An 18475-nucleotide genomic window follows, 5' to 3' on the forward strand; every position below is an offset into this window, starting at 1 on the left:
CTACTGTGACTGTCTGTGCTGTTGTTTTTTTCATCTACACTGTGACTGTCTGTGCTGTTGTTTTTTTCATCTACACTGTGACTATCTGTGCTGTTGTTTTTTTCTACTGTGACTGTCTGTGCTGTTGTTTTTTTCATCTACACTGTGACTGTCTGTGCTGTTGTTTTTTTCTACTGTGACTGTCTGTAATGTTGTTTTTTTCGTTGATGACCTTGAGAGGCCAGCCATGTGAGAGGTGAGTGTTTGACATCTGTTGTGATCAGGGTCTGAGTGTCACCCCCCATGGCCATAGTGCTTTATGTCGGCGATCTGTGTTTTATAGAAACTTTTTCAGGGTTTGTCTGTGTGTGTGTGTGTGTGTGTGTGTGTGTGTGTGTGTGTGTGTGTGTGTGTGTGTGTCTGTGTGTGTGTGTGCGTGCGTGCGTGCGTGCGTGCGTGCGACGTGCGTGCGTACGCATGTGCGTGTGTGTGTGCGTGCGTTCATGCTGTGTGTGTGTGTTACACAAAGAGTGTCAAGTGAATTCAAGTAAATTGGTCTGTACAAGTGGGTCTCTGGTCCCCAGCTGTGACCAGGGTGGTAATCTGTTCTCACAGGAGACACTGAAAAACACCCAGGAGCAAAGGACTTCCCAGTCCAGTCTGTGATTAATTGATTGCCTCTTTCTTTTTCCTTTAATTTAATTCGTGTTTTTTTTAATCAATATTTGATATCACTGCATGATGTAGACTAACGGAGTGAGTGAGATGATGTAGACTCACTGTAACGGAGTGAGTGACATGATGTAGACCAGAGATACTCAACTTGCTTTGCCCGGGGGCCACTTTCGTGAAATGATAGAAGGCCAGGGGCCAGTTAATAAACAAACAATATACATTTTTCTGTAGCGGATTGTAGGTTTTTGGGGTGTAAGTCGGAGTTTAGTCTGACAATGTTGTGCACACCGGATAGTTAGTTAGGTTAAGTACAGTGCCTGGGTAGCAAGCAGATGTCGGTATTTGACAATTTAGCAGCTAAATCATAGATTATTGAAAGATATTCCATATTCCAGACTGAAATGCTATAACAGAACTGGAGTATTGGCCAGAATGACATGAACATTTGGACACTTATTCAGCGGGTATCTTGCATTTTGCGTAGAGGTGCACTGTAAAAAAAAAAAAAAAAAATCTTAATTTTACAGTGCAGTGCAGTGCAGTTGCGGGCCGCAAGTTGATTATCACTGATGTAGACTGTAACAGAGTGAGTGTGAGATGATGTAGACTGTAACGGAGTGATTGTGACATGATGTAGACCAGGGCTATTCAACTAAATTGTTCAGGGGGCCGCATTGTCAGAAACCTAAGGGACCGGGGGCCGGACCGTTCCCCGAGCCATTATATGTATATTCGACACTGCCCGCAAGGGCAGCGTCGAAGAAAATTTTATGTTTTTTGGACTTTTATCCATATTTAGAATAATTTAATTTTAAATTAACATTAGGATTATACTGTTGTGATGTCATTATTCAGTATGTTCTCCTTTTCTATTATTAGTATTAGTATTCGTTCGTATTAAATACTGAGTATCTCATGAAAAACTATTAATATTGCATCTTTTGTGTTTAGCTCTGTCTCACAGCATTGTAACATTGTAGTGCAGCAAGAAAGGAAAACTACTGTAAACATTTGAACCATATTTCTTGTGTAGAACCTATAGCTAGCAACATCACACATCTCCTGAAACACCATTTATAATGCATCTTTCTTGATTAGCTACATCACATCTGCATTCCCTGAAAAGCATTAATATTCCACCTTTCTTGTGGCTACATCACAGCATCTACTGAAAAACATTTATAGTGGATCTGACTTGTTTAGTTCACTTTAGATTCACATCACATCTGAAAAACAACCAGTCGAGTGTAATAAGTAAATGAGGTTTAATTTTTTTTTTTTGGGAACTCATTCGCGGGCCGGTCGGACTTGATTGGCCCGCGGGCCGCCAGTTGAATAGCCCTGATGTAGACTGTAACGGAGTGATTGTGAGATGATGTAGACTGTAACGGAGTTATTGTGAGACGATGTAGACTGTAACGGAGTGAGTGTGACATGATAGACTGTAACGGAGTGAGTGTGACATGATAGACTGTAATGGAGTGAGTGTGACATGATAGACTGTAACGGAGTGAGTGTGACATGATAGACTGTAACAGAGTGAGTGTGACATGATAGACTGTAACGGAGTGAGTGTGACATGATAGACTGTAACAGAGTGAGTGTGACATGATAGACTGTAACGGAGTGAGTGTGACATGATAGACTGTAACGGAGTGAGTGTGACATGATAGACTGTAACAGAGTGAGTGTGAGATGATGTAGACTGTAACGGAGTGAGTGTGAGATGATAGACTGTAACAGAGTGAGTGTGACATGATAGACTGTAACGGAGTGAGTGTGACATGATAGACTGTAACAGAGTGAGTGTGACATGATAGACTGTAACGGAGTGAGTGTGACATGATAGACTGTAACAGAGTGAGTGTGACATGATAGACTGTAACAGAGTGAGTGTGAGATGATAGACTGTAATGGAGTGAGTGTGAGATGATGTAGACTGTAACGGAGTGAGTGTGACATGATAGACTGTAATGGAGTGAGTGTGAGATGATGTAGACTGTAACGGAGTGAGTGTGACATGATAGACTGTAACGGAGTGAGTGTGACATGATAGACTGTAACAGAGTGAGTGTGAGATGATAGACTGTAACAGAGTGAGTGTGACATGATAGACTGTAACGGAGTGAGTGTGACATGATAGACTGTAATGGAGTGAGTGTGAGATGATGTAGACTGTAACGGAGTGAGTGTGAGATGATGTAGACTGTAACGGAGTGAGTGTGACATGATAGACTGTAACAGAGTGAGTGTGACATGATAGACTGTAACAGAGTGAGTGTGAGATGATAGACTGTAACAGAGTGAGTGTGACATGATAGACTGTAACGGAGTGAGTGTGACATGATAGACTGTAACGGAGTGAGTGTGACATGATAGACTGTAACGGAGTGAGTGTGACATGATAGACTGTAACGGAGTGAGTGTGACATGATAGACTGTAACGGAGTGAGTGTGACATGATAGACTGTAACAGAGTGAGTGTGACATGATAGACTGTAATGGAGTGAGTGTAACATGATAGACTGTAATGGAGTGAGTGTAACATGATAGACTGTAATGGAGTGCGTGTGACATGATAGACTGTAACGGAGTGAGTGTGACATGATAGACTGTAATGGAGTGAGTGTAACATGATAGACTGTAACAGAGTGAGTGTGACATGATAGACTGTAATGGAGTGAGTGTGAGATGATGTAGACTGTTAGACTGTAACAGAGTGAGTGTGACATGATAGACTGTAACGGAGTGAGTGTGAGATGATGTAGACTGTAACGGAGTGAGTGTGACATGATAGACTGTAACGGAGTGAGTGTGACATGATAGACTGTAACAGAGTGAGTGTGAGATGATAGACTGTAACAGAGTGAGTGTGACATGATAGACTGTAACAGAGTGAGTGTGACATGATAGACTGTAACGGAGTGAGTGTGACATGATAGACTGTAACGGAGTGAGTGTGACATGATAGACTGTAACGGAGTGAGTGTGACATGATAGACTGTAACGGAGTGAGTGTGACATGATAGACTGTAACGGAGTGAGTGTGACATGATAGACTGTAACGGAGTGAGTGTGACATGATAGACTGTAACAGAGTGAGTGTGACATGATAGACTGTAATGGAGTGAGTGTAACATGATAGACTGTAATGGAGTGAGTGTGACATGATAGACTGTAACGGAGTGAGTGTGACATGATAGACTGTAATGGAGTGAGTGTAACATGATAGACTGTAACGGAGTGAGTGTAACATGATAGACTGTAACGGAGTGAGTGTGACATGATAGACTGTAATGGAGTGAGTGTAACATGATAGACTGTAATGGAGTGAGTGTAACATGATAGACTGTAACGGAGTGAGTGTGACATGATAGACTGTAACGGAGTGAGTGTGACATGATAGACTGTAATGGAGTGAGTGTGACATGATAGACTGTAACGGAGTGAGTGTGACATGATAGACTGTAACGGAGTGAGTGTAACATGATAGACTGTAATGGAGTGAGTGTGACATGATAGACTGTAACGGAGTGAGTGTGACATGATAGACTGTAATGGAGTGATTGTGAGATGATGTAGACTGTAACGGAGTGAGTGTGACATGATAGACTGTAATGGAGTGAGTGTGATATGATAGACTGTAACAGAGTGAGTGTAACATGATAGACTGTAACAGAGTGAGTGTGACATGATAGACTGTAACGGAGTGAGTGTAACATGATAGACTGTAATGGAGTGAGTGTGACATGATAGACTGTAACGGAGTGAGTGTGACATGATAGACTGTAATGGAGTGAGTGTAACATGATAGACTGTAATGGAGTGAGTGTGACATGATAGACTGTAACGGAGTGAGTGTGACATGATAGACTGTAATGGAGTGAGTGTGAGATGATGTAGACTGTAACGGAGTGAGTGTGACATGATAGACTGTAATGGAGTGAGTGTGACATGATAGACTGTAATGGAGTGAGTGTGAGATGATGTAGACTGTAACGGAGTGAGTGTGACATGATAGACTGTAATGGAGTGAGTGTGAGATGATGTAGACTGTAACGGAGTGAGTGTGACATGATAGACTGTAATGGAGTGAGTGTGAGATGATGTAGACTGTAACGGAGTGAGTGTGACATGATAGACTGTAATGGAGTGAGTGTGAGATGATGTAGACTGTAACGGAGTGAGTGTGACATGATAGACTGTAACGGAGTGAGTGTGACATGATAGACTGTAACGGAGTGAGTGTGACATGATAGACTGTAACGGAGTGAGTGTGATGTCACCCATTGGTTTGTGGACTCCCGTTTTGAAGCCTCGGGTTCAGCATTTTGGCCACTGCTATCTTGGATTTATGGAGCTAGAGGTTGATTTGATTGATTCCTTTTTATTTTGGATAAAGAATGACAACATCCAAGGGATGACATGAAAAGTCCAAACACTTATTTCCATCATGGTCCCTGGTCTTAGTAACACATACTGTAACATCACGTAAACAACAGAACAATCAAGGATAAGAAGAACAAGAGACATAAACCAACATACCATAATACCAGAAGGCTCACACATTACTCTAGCTTACTTAACAAGATATTTTTCAGAAGGTTTTTAAAATTCAGAGAATTTGCAGACTTAATTTCATTAGGGATCTTGTTCCACTCCTCCCATAACCCCAAGAGTAATGGTGTTAAGTTACAAGAGTTTTCTTGTAACTTAACACCATTACATAATACCGAAAAACTGGGTCGGTTCCGTTTATGCTTAATTTAAAAAACAATACATTCAGATTTTCCTAAGTGCAAGGATAGCTTATTGTTGCATAACCACGTGCTTACATTTTGAAGCTCTTTACTAAGTGATGATCTGACTGATTCTAAGCACTCTCTGGTTACCAACAAGACGGAATCGTCTGCTTACAGAAATAAAGGAGATGAACAGGCTGACTCCATGTCATTAATATACAACAAAAATAATAGAGGACCAATAATGCTTCCTTGAGGGACCCCACAGGTAAGGTTTCTGGGCTCGTAGAGTACACCTATTTCTACCTTTTGGACTCTGTCAGAGAAGTATGATTGTATCCAGTTCAGGGCCTCTAATGGGGTGGCATAGCTCAACATATGAGACCAATTGTTCATTTTGTGATACAAGCACCACATTTTGCAGATGTGTTCATAGATATATTCTGAACAAAACTGGATATTGGGGCATCGCAAATTTGTCCCCTGGTGGCCGTTGCAGACATTTTTCAAAATGGCCATCATCGACATTTCCTATCCCATTGGACCCACATGCAATACCAGACATAATATAGATCCTAGTAGGCCTGAGACCCAAATAAAAATACTAATTCAAAATGATATGGACTTTTACAAAGTAATTGGTCATTTCATTATATTATGTGTGTACATTATAGGCCTATTAGTGTGGCTATTGTTCATTTTGTGACAAAAGTGCCAAATCTGGAACAGAAAATAGCTTAATATATGTAGAAGACATCTGGATATTGGAGCATTGCAGATTGGCATTTTTATGACCATTTTCCAAAATGGCCGCCAGCCGTAGCTCAACAGAGACCAATCGTTCATTTTGTGATACAAGCACCAAATATAAACACATCTGCAAAATTCTCATCTCCTGAATGTCCTCTAACTGTCCGTCCCATCCATGCAATCAGCATCCTTTAAAGAAGTGTGGCCGAAGCTAAAGCCAAGTCAAACAGAGACCCCCCACACACGCGTGATTTCGAATCGCACATAGGTTATGCAAAAACCACGCCCTGTGCCCGCCTACGCAGCAGTCAAGCGCCGGGATTGACCAGGAGCAAGTATTTTTTCTTCTTTTGAGAGCTGGAATCTCCCACACCACAAATCGCTGGGCACGCAGCCCAGCGATTTCATGAACCAACTGAATTGCTCTTGATAGCAGACATTGAAATTAATTATTAGTGTATTAACGCCAATGAAAACGTAACACAAGCTTTTAACACACAATCGATTTTTAAACATTTATTTCAAAACATCATTGTAAAATTCAGGCCTTTAGCCAAAGCTTCAATAACAGAGCTCAGCTGACAGTTTAACCAGGGGGTTCCTCCGTACATAACCCCCCACTAAAAACATGCAGAAGATCGTCATCCGACCAGTGACGACAACATCTGAAGTTGGTCCAATGATGGTCCCCGGGCCATGGAAAGAAATAGCGACCACTGCTCCTGGCCTGCCCCCCGGAGGAAAGGACAAGCCTGGATGGGTCAAATGCAGAGGACATAATTCACCGGCCACCGTCAGCATGAGTGTGTGTTGTGGCCGCATGCATGTGTTGTAGTGTGTTCGTGTGACAATAAAGACGGGCTTCCGTCTGAAATCGTGTTTAAAATTCAGGCCTTTAGCCAAAGCTTCAATAACAGAGCTCAGCTGACAGTTTAACCGGCAAATAAAAACTATAAAAAATATCTAATTAAAACAAGCACATAGGCCTAGCTCCCCCCCCCCCCCCCCCCCCCTTGTTCCAGGCCAGTGAAGTCCCAACAATCTACAAAAACATGCAATAATATAAAATCATAGATAAAAAGTTGAATCATACACAATAAATAAAACCAAAAGTAAAGGGTTAGCGTTCCCAATGGCCAGCAGCATCTGTTATTCTGGCCTCATAATAAGCACTGAGGCGGGTGGTCAGAAAGTCAAATAACATTAAAATACATCGTATGCTTTGGTGCGATGTAGGATTTTGTCTTTCAATATCCTCATTGCAGCCTCGCTTGGTGTTGTTGCTTCTCACAGGAATGGTGTCCCTGTAACAGAGAGCCCAACATGAGCATGAGCGCCTGGCCAATCCCGGCGCTTGACTGCTGCGTAGGCGGGCACAGGGCGTGGTTTTTGCGTAACCTATGTGCGATTCTAAATCACGCCCCACACACCCACTACTGTCCCGCCATTGGCTTAAGATTAGAGCCTCTTCCACTGGTAGCCATTAAAATTCAGCATGAATGTTTGAAAGGAGAGAAAATGCCTGTTCTTCATGGATAGATTAATATTTTATTTTAGAAATGAGAAAACATCTCCAGTAATATCTAGGTTGTGTGGGCAAAGCTCTGGCAGCTGTAGCATCTGTGGTGATTTATTTATTTATTTTTTTACCTTTATTTATACAGGGGGAGTCTCACTGAGAGCAATACTCTCTTTTTCAGGAGTGCCCTGTTCACATTCACACACACATTCAAACCTGGAAGCTGACCAGTACAACCACAGTCTGATCTGCTGGCCACTGAGCAGCCCCGCTGGAGCGGTTGGGGTTGGGGGCCTTGCTCAGGGGCATCTCGGTGGTGGTAATGGGGAGGGGAAAGCGCTGCCTTTTCACTTTGGCCCAGCCAGATTTATCCTGCCGGTCCCGGGGATTGAACCGACAACCTTCCGGTCACAAGCTCGCTTCTCTAACCATTGGGCCACCACTGCCCTAAGGTTAAGGTTAGGGTTAGGGTTAGTAATATCTAGGTTGGGTGGGCAATGCTCTGGCAGCTGCAGTTGCTGTGTCTGTGCTGATTTTGGTGTGCCTTTTAGATGTGTCCATTTCTCTATCTGTGACATATCTTAATATAGCAAGCCAAGTGAAATGAGGAGGGGCCATTTCTTCCACATTAGCATATAAAACTAGATCAATTTCTTACATCTCCACATATCTGTATTATTTGATGCCATGCATTCAGATTAACACAGAAATTGAAAAGCAACATGTTATTTGATATGAATGACGTGGTCACTCACTTGTCGATGCTCCATATGAGGTAAACAGGCGAAAGGCAGGCTTAGAGTTGATTTTGAACATGGAAGCCTATCTGTGTTGCAGAAATAGGAGAAGCGTGTGCCGGGGCAGCACACTCACTGACTGCCTGCCTGCTTGCCTGTCAGTCTGCCCAGGAAATAGGTCAGTGTTTTATGTGAGTGCAGAATCAGTAATGTCTGGGCTTCCATGAATCTGCCATCTTCATCTGTCTGTGTGGAGAATGGCCGCTCAGCATGGAGCAGCCTCCAGTCAGGTGAGCAGAGCAGCCACACAGTAATGAGGAGCACAGAGATTGAGATTGGTCATATATATATAGTCCTTAGATTGGTCATATAGTCCTTAGATTGGTCATATATATATAGTCCTTAGATTGGTCATATATATATAGTCCTTAGATTGGTCATATATATATAGTCCTTAGATTGGTCATATATATATAGTCCTTAGATTGGTCATATATATAGTCCTTAGATTGGTCATATATATATAGTCCTTAGATTGGTCATATATATATTATATATATCGTATATTTAAGCAATAGAGCATGAGAGCCAGTGTGTTGTGGCATATATATCCCGCTGATCAGCTGTTATCCCACGAGGCCGCAGGCCGAGTGGGATAACTGCTGAGAAGCGGGATATATGCCACAACACACGCAGCTCGAGTGCTATATTGCTTTTATAAAACGGTTTCCAAGTATGATAATATAATAATAATAATAATACTATAAGTCCGACTGGCATGGCATTCTGATAGAGTCAGTTGAAACACTACTGTAAGGCGGGACCTCTAGCAAGAAGATAGACGTGTGGGTGATTTGATTGGATCGTTCTGGAGACTGAAGTTGACATTGGCCAATCCTGGCGCTTGCTGAGAAGCTGAGAGCTTTCTGCAAAGCCCGACACCAACTAACGTTACGTCTTATTTAGAAATGCGGGGTTAACAGCCTTTTTTTTGCAAAGAAGACATTAGCCCGCGTCTATTCTTGTACAAAACATAATTTTCTGCGAAGTATTAGTAAAGTTATAAGCGAAGATCGATTCACAAGGATCTGACAGCTGTCTCCGCCATTTTGTTTTTTCTACATTGTCATTTGAGGTAACCAAAGCCTTTTAGTAAGAGAGTTGCGCCATCATGCGTCATGGCTCTTCAAATAATAATCAATGGCCATGGGTTATGAGAGTGGTATACGGTATTTATACCATGGCTGTGAACCAATCAGATTGCTTGATTTGAGAGAGCCGTTTTATAAATATATATAGTCCTTGGCTTCCTTGTGGTTTTCTAGCCGGTTGCACAGATTCTGGCTGTGCTAACAGAGAGCGTCACACCGCTCTCCTGTGACAGTTGCTTACACAAATCATCATATTTATGATTCTTCTCTATCCAGCTTCTTTTTGAGCCCTGCTGTCAAATAATGATGGGTGGAAGAAAGGTCCGGTCTGAACGTGACTGATTGTCGCCGCTTGCCATCTCCTATGATCGTTAAAACGTTGCTTATCACAAAAAAAAAAGTTGCTTGACACAATCACTCGTTTGACAACTTACAGTATTTGAGGGAATGTAATAATTGTATCTATCACATCCGCTATTTCTGCTGCTCTTTCAACAACTCGGGATATTTATCGACAAGATTTTTGCCAAGGTGGACGTGATTTGCTCCGTTCACCTGCAGCTGTCGTTTACAGACGGGCACTTGCTATGTTGTGTCTGTGTCAGGCTGTCAGCAACGTAACGGGGGACGGGCACCGGAAGAAGCACCCACGTAATCCAATGGCGGCTAGAAATAAGGTGGATACCTCCACTGTTTTTTATGTAAATATATTATGTGTTGCATGTAGTGCTTAAGGATTTATTAATTTAATTTATGAATTATCATCAATAAAGCAAAAGAGAAGATGATTTGTCCTCCATAATGTTGGAGGTGTTCTGAACTGCCCATCACCTTATCATTACTTGGTGATGCAACCATTGACCCCCACCCCTCACCCCCGAATTCCCTGACCAGATACATGATTGGTCAAGACCTCCTGTTGTCAGATCTGGCTTGTGTCATGTGCTGTGGTAACAGAATCCACCTCTGTGCCAGCCTATAAAAGCTGTGACATGGCTTGCTGGACCCCTCTGGACGAGGTCGTGTTCACAAGATAACGGATTAGCAGATGTATCAGTCACAGCAGCGTCAGTCTGACTAGAAGAGAGCCTCTTGTATATGTCCTGAAAAACAACTTCAGACAAGGTGGATACTTTTTTTTTTGCTGAAAACATCTCAATGATAGAGGTATATTTTGTTCAGTGACGTTGCAAAGCTCACATAGATTTTCTTTTAAAGTCCCTGGAAACCAAAATCCACAAAAACGTTCTAACTATGTTATTTAGGGTCTTATGTTAGTAATTGTGTGCCTCAGAAATTATGATACATTACTTTCAACCCAAAGCCTTAAAATCGACACTTTTCTACAAGGTCTGGATTTCCACTTCCTCATTGAAGAGAGCCGTGCGCGAGGTGCTCAAATGCAAAATCTTATGACGTCATAAGCTCTATATAACCTTTGTACACGCGCGCAACCCGCCCTTCTCCTTTTGTCCGTTCTTTGCCCCCACAGCGCTCGCTCAGTGTCTGTCTGTCTCCCTCCCACTCTGTGTGCTGTGTGTCGAGAGCTATGCTGCCTGCTCTCTCTCTCTCTCTCTCTCTCTCGGGACTAGTGAGAGAGAGAGAGAGAGAGCAGGCAGCATAGCGCTCGACACACAGCCTGGTGACGCGAGGTTACTCACACACACACACACACACAGTAGCGCTGTGCAGTCGCAGCGACAGTCTCTTCCTCTCCGAGCAACAAGCGAACACACACACACACACACGGTATGTGTGTAGGTTCGACACACGCACTCCATCTCTCTTTCCTTCTCTCTCTTTCTCCGTTTCCCTCCCTCCCTCCCTCTCTCTCTCTCGCTCTCTCTCTCTCTGAGACCTGTAGTCTTACACGCACACACACACGGGACACGCCCACACAGTCCGCGGGAGAAAATACACTCTAGAATCTAATTGATTCTCATGACTTTTGCCATGACTGTCAAACCTAAATTTATATACTTTGCGACGTTCATCATCGTTCAAATTTGGCTGGTGGCTTATTAACATAGGTTCCTGTGATGTGATGAACTCAAAATGCTAAATAATAAGAAAATATTTCTGGTTTCCAGGGACTTTTAAGTTTCCCTGCCAGCATGCAGAGTGGCAGGGAAGCTTGTCTCAATGGGAAAGGTGCAGATGGTTACATTGTGTAATCTGGCACTGATCCACAACTTTCGAGTTCAACCACAAAAAAACTATTTTTTCCAAGCCATTCTTAACGAGCATATGGTCAAAAATGGAAAGCTCAAACCTTACTTACATTACCCAGGGCTCATTATGCCAGGTCGTGCATAAGGCCTCCACAACGTCGCACCTTATCGCCCTGACAGCTTCCTGCTGTCTTCTGCTCTCAGGTGTCATGACAGCCGTGTTGTCAGCAGTTGGCTGCCAAGATTGTGGGATTCCTTTGAAACAGCAGAGCTTTTTTCTCCAGGGTTTTGTCGTTAGTGACACGCCTTACCTCCAAACTAAGGGAACCTGTTTGCCTGTTGTTTGTCTGGACTCTCACGTGGAGCTCACCCGGGACAGGGGAGTGAACCCCTCACAGGATCCTGGACACACACACAGCTCTCCAGCACAGCAAGGTCACAGGATCCTGGACACACACACACCTCTCCAGCACAGCAAGGTCACAGGATCCTGGACACACACACACCTCTCCAGCACAGCAAGGTCACAGGATCCTGGACACACACACACCTCTCCAGCACAGCAAGGTTACAGGATCCTAGACACACACACACCTCTCCAGCACAGCAAGGTTACAGGATCCTAGACACACACACACACCTCTCCAGCACAGCAAGGTCACAGGATCCTGGACACACACCTCTCCAGCACAGCAAGGTTACAGGATCCTAGACACACACACACACCTCTCCAGCACAGCAAGGTTACAGGATCCTAGACGCACACACACCTCTCCAGCACAGCAAGGTCACAGGATCCTAGACACACACACACCTCTCCAGCACAGCAAGGTTACAGGATCCTAGACGCACACACACCTCTCCAGCACAGCAAGGTCACAGGATCCTAGACACACACACACCTCTCCAGCACAGCAAGGTTACAGGATCCTAGACGCACACACACCTCTCCAGCACAGCAAGGTTACAGGATCCTAGACGCACACACACCTCTCCAGCACAGCAAGGTCACAGGATCCTAGACACACACACACCTCTCCAGCACAGCAAGGTCACAGGATCCTAGACACACACACACCTCTCCAGCACAGCAAGGTCACAGGATCCTGGACACACACACACCTCTCCAGCACAGCAAGGTCACAGGATCCTAGACACACACACACCTCTCCAGCACAGCAAGGTTACAGGATCCTAGACACACACACACCTCTCCAGCACAGCAAGGTTACAGGATCCTGGACACACACACACCTCCAGCACAGCAAGGTCACATGATCCTGGACACACACAGCTCTCCAGCACAGCAAGGTCACAGGAAAGGAGAGCGAGCTTAAAATGTGCTAGTGCATGGATTTACATCATTTATCAAAGTGTTTTAGCTGTAGGTGTCTGGTTATACAAAAATAGTGGATACCCTGCAGCCAAGCTGGATCGACATGTAACTATAATTAGTCTGGTTAACCCATCTGTCAGAGTGAGTCACCTTTTCATCAATCTGGCTGGGGTAGGAATAATTCAGTAGTTTCTCATGCGGGACAACTAATGAAATGCACAGCACTTTTACTGTGGGAGTTTCAACAATGCTTTTTCATATTGTGTCCACACTTTACTTTGCACACAACACTTTTGGTTGCTCAGTGTATAACATTATGCATTAGTTGCTACTCAAATAAGAAATTAAAATTAGCCTACTACCTACAGCTCTGGATAAATGGCACGGAACCATTAGGCCAGGCAGTGTCATGGCTCTTGCCACTAAATAATTTATCAAATCAAAATACATTACATACACTTTCCTGCAATAATAACAGAATATTTTTCCTAATTTCAGGAAAGACTGCAAATATTTTCTCGATATTCTCTTCACATCACCAATGGAGGGGGGGGGGGGGGGGGGACTGTCAAAATCTTTATCAAATTTAGACCAGTGTTTGATCTGCAAGACTTTAATTCACATAATAAAGATTGGCAAATATTTTGGAGACCGCTTTGCATGAATAAAAGATTAGAATCTGCCTAATTATGCATCGCTGCTTTTTGGTTAATCTTATCCAAGCATGATTTATCAGATGAGACCCCCTATAGTTCCTTTGGAGATGCAGTCGTAATTAAATGTGCTATTCTTTTAAACAAATCCTAACCAGCTTGTAATTTTCTTTGCCCTCCGTCTAAAACAAGACATGTTTATATCTGCTTCTGTTTTCAAATTACTTTCAGTAACCTACAGCCATATTCGCACGCACGCATGCACACAAACAGGTCTGTAACAGAATTTCAATTTTGTGAAATAAACTGCTATATAGATTTCCATTCTGATTGTAATCAGAAAGAGTAATCTATTATTTGAGATAGTGAATCTGGTCCTCATAGTCCTGTCCTGTCCAAACAGCCCTTCTCATGGGCGAGCCAACATGGTTGTGTAACAGTGGGGCAGCCTCAGGCAGGGGCTTATGAGGAAATTACTATTACTATTTTATTACAAGACAAATGTAATTTTTAAGTTTGAGGCATCTCAAGGAAAGGCAAAGAAGTCTTGTGTAATAGTGTTATATAGCTCTATCCAATCCAACACAACCCAATCAGGGCCTCTTACCACATCACATCTATCTGCCTTTCGCATTAATTTTTTCATTCAAAACCAGTTATTTTGGGGAGTTATCAATGGGGTGTAACCAACCCAGATTCTTCTTCCTGTAAAGGAAATGGTCATGTCAAATGGTTAAAACAGCACTGTATGATGACACAGACATACATGTATGTTTTTTTACAGATAAGAGGCAGTGCCTCCTTCCTTTTTATATACAGTAAGAGGGAGTAAATGGGTTCTGCAATTTTGGTCACATTTTTGGTTACACTCAAGCAATCGTGATGTCACTGATGATGTCACTATGACATCATTGTGATGTCACTGATGATGTCATAGACATTGTGACATCATCACTGATGAGGTCATAGACATGTCACAATTGCCCGAGTGTAACAAAACCCACAATTGCTCGAGTTGACATCACTGATCATGTCATAGACGATGATGTCACAATGTCTATGACACCATCAGTGACATCACAATTGCTCCAGTGCCACGCAGCGCTGAGAGCTGCAGGGCCAGGTTGGTGAGCTGCAGGGCGGGCGAGGCCGCGCAGCGGGCGAGCGTAGGAATCGAGCGCACGAGATGCCTAGTACTCTTAAGTAAGAGACTAGGAGTGGTCTTTGTTTGCTAATGTAGGTCTCCACTAAGGAGCTGCCTGGATGGCCCTGTTTCTGGGATGGGTGCACTGCACATCACATGATGGGCTTGGCCTCAGGGTGAGGCAGTGAAGGAGCCTAAGATGGGAGTGGGACGAGTAGATGGGAGAGGGGAGGATGAGTGATGGGGGCATTTACTCTTGTCGGCTTCTCTCAGCCTCAACTCCTGGTTACCATTTCACAGCTGAGCAGACCCAATGGGTCCGCCTCACTTCCAAACATCAGCCTCTGTCCCACCAACAGCATGGGAAAGTGCCCAAAAGGGGACAACGGCAAGTGGTGTAATTACACAGCACTTGTATCTCCTCTTTAAATAATATCTCAATCAGATGTGTTCAAAATACACACACATTTGAGTGCACTAATCTATTCCATGGGACTTCTTTAGACAGTTGCTGTAACAGGATTCCTCATATCGCTTTTCTTCAATCAGGAGAGATAGGTTGAATGCTCAATGAACATTTTTATTGATAAAACCTAAATAGTTTGCCATAGGCTCCATGATGACACACATCCCGAGATGAAGTTAGGAGTATGTCAGCAACGTGAGAGAATTAGGATTCCCTGATTCCCCTCCCAGGAAGCCATGACCTGACAGGGAGGAGGGTGGAAGATGATTGGTTCTGCCGGAAGGAGAGGGAAAGTGATGGCTTGCACGGATTGGATATTGAAAGTGATATGATAGTGTGTTGGTTAACGGTGATTGGATAGAGAGAAGTTTGAATGAAACGAGAGAGAGAGGGCCCAAGTCACGACCAAGACCGGGGGGCGGGGGGGGGGGGGGGGGGGGGGGGGGGACAGAGACCAGACCAATGCGAGACCATTTTCAAGACCATGACTAATGACTGCGTAACCTTACCATTGCTCTGCTAACAATTAAATCAATCGTTATTTATGAATTTTAGTCAAATACAAATGGATGTACAGTATAATACTCCTTTGAATCCTTTGATCTGAAACACTGTAATTCCATATCACTGACCTTTGGAAAGGCTCAACACAGGGGCAGAATTAAGTGTAAAAATGTACTGCTGCTAAATGATGACTCCCCCAAACAAAGACACTCTGTGGTTTGTCTAAGAAGAAAATTGTATGACTGATTATTTGGATGACATCTCTGCAGCCACTGCTGTGCCTTGTCTCCTTGTGTTGTCTTCCTTGGCGCGTGAGGGGAGTATAGTTTCTGTGGTAAAACTTTCAAACTGCAAAGTTATTGGTTGCAATGGAAGGGGGATTTCTAAACCCCGATCACAGTCAAAATAAAATATGGTAAAAATAAATAAATCAGACAATACACAGGCAGGTAATGATGTCACTGCTATTTTGGTCTTGAAATGAAATCCAGAGTCCGGCTTATCGAAGAATGAGTCACTCAAGACCAATGCCGAGGGAGGGCGGCGGGTCCGAGACGAGACGGAGACCATCAAAATGTGGTCTCGAGACCGGTTTCAAGACCACATTTTGATGGTCTCTGTACTACAACACTACTGAATGCAGCCGTCAAGTTTTGCTATGCAGAGTTCACTGTTTGCCTTTGTCACATTCATATTAGCCCAGTTCTGTTGCTCCAGAGAGCCTTTCAGAAGCCTAGAACTGTAACATAAACCAGCAGCAGAGAAAATAAATCCGCCTCCTTTGGACTTTACGATCATTCTGTATCTGTACATATGGTCTCAAACCATCTGAATATTTAGTTGTTTTCTGATGGACACACCATGACTGCTGTGATAAAATATCACAAAATAAGGCCTTAAATCTTTAATCAATAGTTTTATTCCCTTTTGTGATTAAGTTTGTTTAGCGATCAGTTTCGTTTTTGCGATCAAGTATCCTATTGTTTCATGTGTATACCCATAATGTCAATATGTGTGTGTGACTGCCCGTTCCCCTGGGGGTAACAGTCCACACACTGTAGATCTAATGATTCAGTGAACTACAGTCATCCATCGTGATATCGCAAATATCAACTCAAATGCGAATCATTATGTAATGCAGGTGAAATATACAGTAAAGTGAATATGCAGTGAAGAAAACTATTTACATTTGATTTCCCTTTATTGGAACATTTTCAACCTCCAGAATTACTGTTACTGTCTCAGAGATTTGCTGTAATTACTGACAGGCTTCTTCTCCCAGCTGTCATGTCTAAAATATACATTTTAAAATCAACCAGTACAAACTTGGATCTCTCCAAGTCCTAGGGCCTAAGTATTGATCAAAATCTAAAGTTTGGTTTCATTGGTGCATGTGTGCTACTTATATATCAATTCTATAATTTCAACTGGCTTCCTTCTTTCAATCCCACCTGACTTATACCCAGACTGTTTTTAAACACTGAACTATTCTCTTTCTTGTTTCTCTCTTTCTCCCAGGACATTGTGAGTGTTACTAAAGATGTCTGATAGTGTTGATATTGAAGAGAAACCACCAGCCCCCCCCTTGAGAATGAACAGTAGTTCCAGAGACTCTTCATCAGTGAATCACGCCTCTAAACCGCTTCCAATGGCTCCCGAAGAGAAGAATAAAAAAGTGCGCCTGCGCTCCATCTTCCCCGGGGGAGACAAGAGTAAGTATCCCTCTAAACAAGTCACCTTAAGAGCCTCATTTACTAGTTTACTAGATATTCCCCTTACATTAGCTTGCAGGCCATATATAGGGTTTATTCTTCACTTAGAAATCAATCTCCCGGTAGCGGTACTTCCGGCTTTGTCAGACATTCCTACAGACACTAGCGCCTCCTCTGGTTGGATGGGGCACCTGTGCGGGAGGGAGGGGAACTGGGGGAATAGCTGTCAGGTGAAAAGAAGCGGCTGGCGACTGCACATATATCGGAGGAAGCATGTGCTAGTCTAAAGCTCTCCCCAGATCGGCAGAGGGGGTGGAGCAATGACCGCAGGGGGAATTGGCCAAGTACAATTGGGGAGAAAACAGGAGAAAAAAATCTGAAAAGAAAAAAAGAAATCAATTAATGTGATTATTTTTTTGTTCACTGCAGCAAACAAGAAGAAGGAGAAGGAGCGTCCTGAGATATCCCTACCTTCAGACTTTGAACACACCATTCACGTTGGCTTTGATGCTGTAACAGGAGAATTCACAGTGAGTATCCCTTTCACCTGACAGTCAAATATATATAGAAACAGACTCAGAGGCTGATATGCTTGTCTCATAACTTCCAAAGTTCTCCTCCCATCTGATAGCTGATTCCCATGCACACATTTCTGAAATGACAACTCTCCCTGGTGCTGTCTGATAGCAGTCAGCGCAACAATCATTTTCTTTGCATAAAAGTTTCTTGATATTAGTGACTTGAATCACAATCTGAGGGCAAACCTGCATTAGAAATCCTTTAGCAGTTCTCAATAAATAACAATTTAATTACAATTCCAGTTTGCAGCAGGTGTTTTTCATTCTGGCTGCAAGTATACAATGCCACAAAAAAGTATCTGCTCCCTGATGCATTTTATTTTTTCTCTTTGATTTTTGTAAATTTTCCACATTGAAT

The 18475-nt window shown here is 43.1% G+C and overlaps 1 protein-coding gene across 1 annotated transcript in view; it reads left to right on the top strand.

Annotated features, from left to right (window-relative positions):
- Positions 1–18475, top strand: part of LOC310781109 (serine/threonine-protein kinase PAK 3-like) — a 57541-nt gene that overhangs the window by 9640 nt on the left and 29426 nt on the right. The window contains exons 2-3 of the mRNA XM_083641652.1: positions 17346–17539; positions 17969–18069. Of these exons, the coding sequence (XP_083497778.1) occupies positions 17368–17539; positions 17969–18069 (273 nt within the window). The 5' untranslated portion in view covers positions 17346–17367. The remainder of the gene's footprint in view (positions 1–17345; positions 17540–17968; positions 18070–18475) is intronic.

This window comes from Poromitra crassiceps (genome assembly GCF_964638095.1).
Source record: "Poromitra crassiceps genome assembly, chromosome: 1".
NCBI classification, from domain to species: Eukaryota; Metazoa; Chordata; class Actinopteri; order Beryciformes; family Melamphaidae; genus Poromitra; species Poromitra crassiceps.